We start from the raw sequence: 7,394 nt of genomic DNA on the forward strand, positions 1-7,394 counted from the left end.
CATTATCACAATAAAAAGAGATTAAATTTTGTATTTCTTTCCTTTTAAATAAAATATAATATTGACATACATCATATTCCTTAACTCTTCATTACCAAACCTTTTTCATTTCATATTTGTTAGCACGGATTCAAATTTGGATCCAACATTATTTTAAATCTTCATAATTTTCAAGATTATCAAAATTTTATAACTTGGTAGGTCTATTTTTATTAAATATGTTTGATGAATGTAAAGTGATGTTTTATATATTTTTATCAATCTAACAGAACATATTGTGGTTTCATCTTTTTCCTTTATATTGTTATAAATTATTTTTTTTAAATTGTTTTATTCGGTCTATCCTATTGCTAAAATATAAAGTTATATGGTTATGCAACTGTTTTACTTACCTTTTCTATTTCTCATTTTTAAGAAATTTTTATTATTTAGGGGGTGTTTGGGATTGTGATTGAAAAATGCTTATTTGCTTATTGACTTCTTGAAAAGGTAATAAACAAAAAAAGTGTTTGGCAAACTCAAAAGCACTTTTAATAATAGCTTTTTCATAAGCTTCAATAAATACTTTTTAATAAGCATGTAAAACATGACTTTTTGAAACTGCTTATGGTTTTTCAACCATTATAACTACAAAAAGTACTTTTTAAGCCAAACACTTTTTAACTTATTGACTTATTGATTTTTTCACTATAAAAGCTTATCCAAACATTTTTTAGAAAACTTCTTTTACCATCATTATAAGCAAATAAACACTTTTATCTAAAAACACTTTTCTAGTTTAAAAAACCATCCCAAATTTGACCTTCTTCTATGTATTATTATCAAACATTTAAATTTAATACGAAAGTAGTCACAATAATTATATTATAAATACTAACAATTTGCCTTGTATGAAAAAACTTTAATTTCCCTTTTTATCTTTTTTCTTTATAAATAATTAAAATTGTTTATTTTGATTTCATTTCATAACTTCTATCACATAAAACTCTGTATAAATCCAAATATATTATTGAAATTGTCTTATTTTTATATAAAACATAATATAAATTTATCTCAAGACAACATATTGTGGTTTCATCTTTTTTCTGTATATTGTTATAAAGTATTTTTTTAATTGTTTTATTCCGTCTATCTATCCTACTGCTAAAATATAAACTTATAATGTTTATGCAGAAATCCAAAAGCACAATAGTATTTTTCCTTAAATATTTTTAGAATTCCAGATACATCACGATGCAAAGCGTAACCGCCCTAGTTAAAAACAAAATCACTCCCTAACAAACATCACCCCAGTCCCCACCACATCCTGTCTACGTGATGCCATTTCCCCTTTCATTTTTGTGTTTATGAGGCTTTGAAATGCCTTTTGACCATCTAAGCTTATATATTTTTTACGATGTATCCAGGAAATAAATTTTTAGCCATAATTATATTTGTTCTATTGAACATTTTGGAGAAAATTACAAACATCTGAAGATCCGGTGAAATGTCACATGTTTAAGACTTTTGGAAAACTTCAAGAGACTCTTTATATATCAATTGTTTTTGGTAACTATATAAGTTGTATCATGTTCATGTGATTAAGATGCGACCCAATAAATGTAAGTATTTCTAAATTTTAATTCATAAGAGATGTTTTGTCAAATATGAAGTTATGAACTAACAAAACGATGTCGATCATATATATAACTTATGTTTTCTTTAAAGTAAAAAATTTGGAAAACTTATTTGTTATTATAAATATCTTTGACACGTTGTAAATATTTTATTCATACTACTCAGGTAAAAGCATAGTTTTAAAAGTTAGTTGTGTTTACAAACAAATAAACATGCAAAACAATTTTCATATGAAACTCTGTAAGAACTAGACCTCACATTGGCATTGGCATGCACAACGAACATTGTTTGTTCTTTTTAGACAGAAAGGAACATTGTTGGGAACATTGTTTGTCTTTTATATATATATATATATATATATATATATATATATATATATATATATATATATATATATATATATATATATATATATATATATATATATATATATATATATATATATATATATATATATATATATATATATATATATAGGTGAGATCGATTGAGAACTCAAAGTTTTCCGAGAACCCGAGAACTAAAAGTGGAGCTTTGGATCAAAATTAATTCATTAAGGACATGATCGCCATCTTACCAATCTCATTTAATGTTTAATCTTTTGTGTTATTGAATATAGTAATATATATGTCTAAAAATTTACATAATAAATCAAATTTTCAGATTTTTTTAAAAGTAGTATTTTTTTTTTTAAAAAGTGCCGATTTTTTAATTTTTTATAAAAAACATGAATTTTGAAAAAAAGTTTTAAACTGCAAATTTAAAAAAAAAACTGTAATTTAAAAAAAAACTGCATTTTAAAAAAAACTACAATTTTTTATTAAAGAAAACTACATTTTTTTCAAAAAAAAAAAAAAAAAACTGGATTATTTTTTTTTAAATAAAAAAAAACTGCAATTTTCTTAAAAAAAACTGTATTATTTTTCAAAAAAACTGCATTTTTTTCAAAAAGACTACAATTTTTTCCAAAAAAACTATAATTTTTTAAAAGAAAATTGCAATTTTTTCAAAAAAAAAAACTGCAATTTTTTTCAAAAAAAAAAAAACTGCGTTTTTGAATAAAAAAACAACAATTTTTTTCAAAAAAAAAAAAAACTGCAAGTTTTTTAAAGAAAGCTGCATTTTTTTTAAAAAAAAAACTGCAATTTAAAAAAAAAACTGTAATTTAAAAAAAAACTGCATTTTTTTAAAAGTAAAATTTTAAAAATCAATATATTAAAAAAAAGAACTAGAATATTTAAAAAAAACACTCTTTTTTTTAAACAGTAAAAATCAATGTTTTAGGTGCATATATACATATTTTTTCAAATGCATATATGTATATTTCTTATACTATAATATTCGTAAGTAAATTAAAAAAAATCTTACTTTTATTAATTAATCTATAAACATAATAGTATAATTATTTCATTTGATACAAAATAAAATATAAAAAATAAAAAATGCTACAAATTTCAAAGTGTTTTCATGTATTCGAGTCAATATTTTCTTATTTTCTTCAATTTATCATTTTTCACATCTTCAATATTCACCAAAATTTCTTCCAAATCTACAAGAAAATTAAAAAAAATGATTGATGCAAAAACACTCACAAAAATACATATGTGATTTTCATGTGATTAACATATGAATCACATACGATACACATATGAATCACATTTACATATGACATCATATATAAATCACATATGAATCACATGTGAATCATATGTGATTCAAATGTGAATAATATGTGCTTCATATGTGAATTACATGTGATTTACATGTGAAGCATGTGTAATTGTGATTGACATGTGAATCATATGTAATTCATATGTGATCAACTTGTGATTTTCATGTGAATTACATCTTTATTCATATGTGAATTACATGTGATTTACATGCGAATCGCGTATAATTGCGATTTACATGTGAATCACATGTGATTTTAGTGTGAATTACATGTGAATCACATGTGATACATATGTGAATTACATGTGAATCACGTGTAATTGTGATTTACATGTGAATCACATGTGATTCATATGTGATTTACATGTGAATCACATGTAATTCATATGTGATTTACATGTGAATCACTACACACTTATAGCTATATTCAAGTTGTTGTTAAGAAAATGCATATGTAGATTGTGAATTATTGCTTAATGGTAAAAATATTACCATCAACAAGAAGAATAACAAGTGACACCAATCTACAATACAGAAGGCCCATAGATGTGCCCTCAACACGAACAACCTGATAAAAAAGAATAAACCATTTAAACCAACAAAACTTCCAAAATGAAAAAAAAAGATAAAGAGTAAAATTCACCTCAAGCTCAGAACAATTTGCTTTCAAAGTCCCATTTGATTCATTGTTATATGAAGATGGGACAATTTGCTGAATTGTTTTTCCCTCTGAGATCGATCTGTAAATGAAAAACCATCAAGAATCAATAGAGAAAAAAATGTAACAAGATGCAATTTTTTGAGGAAAATGTTTTGGGTTATACTTGATATAATTACTCCCAGTGGAAAATATTTTGAGTAAGTCATCTTTTGTCTCAACAAGATTATCTGCAAAAATGTTCTGCAAGAAAAAAAAAATTATAAAGATCAGTATTGTGTTATCATAAAAATAAAACAAAGGGTAAAAAGTGAGTACTCAATGATCACTTGAAGAGAAGAATTAAGATTTGTGTTTCCTTTCCCAACCTTTATAAGAAAAAAAACAAAATCAACGATTAAAAGGAGACAAAGTCAGACTACATGTAAGCATGTACTTTAACATTTCAAAAAAAGGTTAAATGCATGAAGTAGCAATGTACTTCCATTTAGTTATTTATTCTAGAATTGTAATTTCATTTTTTCTATTAAGACCCACTTTAATAAAAACTTAAATTATTGTGAAGTCAATTTTTTTCTTCTTAGAACATTGAACGTTGAAAAACATATACATTTTCTTATTGGATTGGAAAGGCTTTTATATGTCCCTGAAAAGTTTTACGAGCTTAGTAATAGGCTAAAAAGTATCAAGAATCAAAGAGGCCAAAGTCACCTTACTACAATGGAAAATGAAAATTAATTGGTATGAAATGTAGTAACTGTACATTAGGATATCATCATATCTTTATAATACCACCAAAACTTTGGTTGCTTTGGTTTTAAACGTGTAGCTAGTTAAAATAATGTAACCAGTATGCTTTTCTATATGTGATATTTTTCAACTTCTCTCTAAATCCATCATTCTTGTATGATTCTAGATCAAAGAGAACCATTTCCCTCAAATTTTAGTTTGTATTGTACAGCACAAACTAAAAATAATTTCTTATTGGAATATGTGTAGTGTTGGTATTAGCGATTATAAGGTGACTAATGGTTGTTACAGGTGTTATATGACTAGTTTTAACCTCAGGAGTAATTATAGCAGGAAGATGGACGGTTTTACCCCTGGTGTTCATATTCCTAGCTCTTAACAGATTGTGGTTCTTCCATGATATTAAGTGATTTGTGATCGAAACTCTGCACTAGCAAGATCAAAACTTTGTTTCAAGGAATATAACACCTAAAACAACTCTGCAAGAACAGAGATGTCTTACAAACTAGCGTCAACAAGTCAGCAAATTATGCACAAGGGGATCATCACCACACAATTTAAAATTGTCACAATTGAAGATTCAAGTTTGTTCATAGCTTATCCTTTAGGAATCAGGAGCAGATAGCATCATGAAATAAAAATTACGTTTATAATTTGGATAACATAGAGGAACTAAGGAAGTAATCTTTGAGGATTCAAGAATTTCCCAATGTGCATAAAGTTTTCTTCATCATTCTGGATATGATACAAGAACGTGTGGGACTATGTACTAGCCTAATTGAAATATAAAACTGAACATGAACAACTGAAATAGCTAAAATTTCAATCACCTATTAATGAACAAAGAACATATTATGATGCGATTAATTGAGATTGTAAGAAAGTTCTTTCATAGTCACCTGCTACAGAACGACAACGAGACTTGAAGCTGCTATAGTTTATTTCAAGTCTCCAAGGGCAATTGCAACAAAATCAAGTGAATAAACTTACTGATTTTAATTCGTTTAGTGATGATAGAGAGGAAGAAATGGTTGTGGAAGGCGATGAGATCGTCGATCTGACTCCAGACATTTCCGATTCTCTAAAATTTGAGAGAGTTGATAGCGGTGGAGCTGGAGAGGAAGATGACTCCGCTTTGCGAGCCGATGAATCTTCCACAAAGTCATTGAAAAGGATTCGTTAGGTTTGGATGCCTCAAATGCACAGTGATAACAACGCCACCACATGTACTAGGTTTAGGACCTAAAGTGAGGCCAAAAGGCTTGTCGACTTCAACCTCGGTATCCTTTCAAGCACCTGTGGTTTTTCTAGATTTGATATCTAAACCTCTTCTTCCTTTTACAGATATGATGGTCTTCTCCCTAAAATTCATCCATACAATCCTCTGAAATACGCCGCTCGTTTCCATTGATGAGATTAAATGAGGTGGAGATGTAAATCGGTGAACGGATATGAGTCAAAGATCAAAAATTGGTGATTCACAGGGTGTGGAGGAGAAATGAATAAATTTTTTTAGGGAAAATCAACGGCAATAAGACAATTGGTGATTCACAGGAGTGTAGAGGAGCAAAGGTGGAGGTGATGCACTCCAACGACTGAAGATGACAATAAGAATGCTATGAGATTCAGCGATTTCATCTCAAAATTCGTGATGAAGAAGTGAGAATCTCAAAATTTGGGATGAAGATGGACATGAGAGAGAGAGAGAGAAAGACGATGAGAGAGAGTTGTATTTTCAAAATTAATTTTGATTAATTATTATGTTTGTAAATTTTTATCCCTTAACTATCCTTGTAATTTATTGTAAAAAGTCAATGTTACCATTGAAATTGTTAATAATTACAAATATGCCATGTTTGATCTAGGTCATTAAAAGTTTTGATCTAACGTTCCACTTTTAGTTGTAGGGTTCTCGGGAAACTTTAGGTACTCAAATGATCTTTCTTCTCTCTCTCTCTCTCTCTCTCTATATATATATATATATATATATATATATATATATATATATATTGAAACATTAATCTTTTTTTTTTTATCAAAGTAAGGTGTTGGGAATAAGAATATTTCAAAGTAGAAATGAATTGAGTTGTTAACCTCACCAACCCAGAAAACTTTTAGTTTGATACGTGTATTGAAAATTAGAGTATGGTTGTTCACAAGTTTTCATTGATTTTGAATGCCCTATACGAAAAATAAAAATAAGCCCTTATAGTTTTGGATTAGCAATGAATATGGACATATACCAACATATAGTACCAAATTAGCGACATATTAGTGGCGGAGCCACAACGTAAAATTTCACACAGGCCTTGTGCAGTCGCACACCCTGCATGTGCTTAAAACCGACAATGTTTGTTCACTATTATGATAAAATCGAAATGTCAAGTTTAACTGTATGGCTGGATATTTGGATCTGAGTTGATTTGGATAAAAATTGAATTATTATTTTGGATATTTGAATTGATTTTTATTATTAAATGGAACAAAAACCCAAACATATCATTTATCTAATTATACTTAATTTTTAATATGAAAAAAACGACACAGTATCCCTACAATGTTTTGCTCATTCAGTTCTTTAAGTTATTTTAGTGTTTTTTTAAGGGAACAAAGTTGGTTGTTAGGTCAAATATGTTTGTAACATCTCAAAAGTACAAATAAAAATTTTATTTTTAGATTCATTTAAAACATATGATAC

The 7,394-nt window shown here is 27.3% G+C and overlaps 1 protein-coding gene across 1 annotated transcript; it reads right to left on the reverse strand.

Moving 5' to 3' along the window:
- Window positions 1-3,061: 3,061 nt before the first annotated feature.
- LOC145073636 (histone acetyltransferase type B catalytic subunit-like) lies at window positions 3,062-6,413 on the reverse strand. Its single transcript, XM_079020164.1, has 5 exons — window positions 5,687-6,413; window positions 4,113-4,189; window positions 3,932-4,028; window positions 3,781-3,856; window positions 3,062-3,166 (listed from the first exon to the last, which is right to left on the reverse strand). The coding sequence occupies exons 1-5, from the start codon at window positions 5,765-5,767 to the stop codon at window positions 3,096-3,098; spliced, it is 402 nt and encodes a 133-aa protein (XP_078876290.1). The 5' UTR covers window positions 5,768-6,413; the 3' UTR covers window positions 3,062-3,095.
- Window positions 6,414-7,394: the final 981 nt, after the last annotated feature.

The sequence above is a fragment of the Lactuca serriola genome, chromosome 9 (assembly GCF_051521515.1).
Source record: "Lactuca serriola cultivar US96UC23 chromosome 9, Lser_US96UC23_V15, whole genome shotgun sequence".
NCBI classification, from domain to species: Eukaryota; Viridiplantae; Streptophyta; class Magnoliopsida; order Asterales; family Asteraceae; genus Lactuca; species Lactuca serriola.

What these genes read in the sequence shown, in the direction of transcription:
- LOC145073636 (XM_079020164.1), bottom strand. Translation starts at nt 5,767, where the DNA reads ATGTCTGGAGTCAGATCGACGATCTCATCGCCTTCCACAACCATTTCT. An exon ending in CACTAAACGAATTAAAATCA is followed by an intron (nt 4,190 to 5,686) that starts GTAAGTTTATTC and finishes TTTTTCTTGCAG; the next exon opens with AACATTTTTGCAGATAATCT. An exon ending in CAAATTGTTCTGAGCTTGAG is followed by an intron (nt 3,857 to 3,931) that starts GTGAATTTTACT and finishes CTTTTTTATCAG; the next exon opens with GTTGTTCGTGTTGAGGGCAC.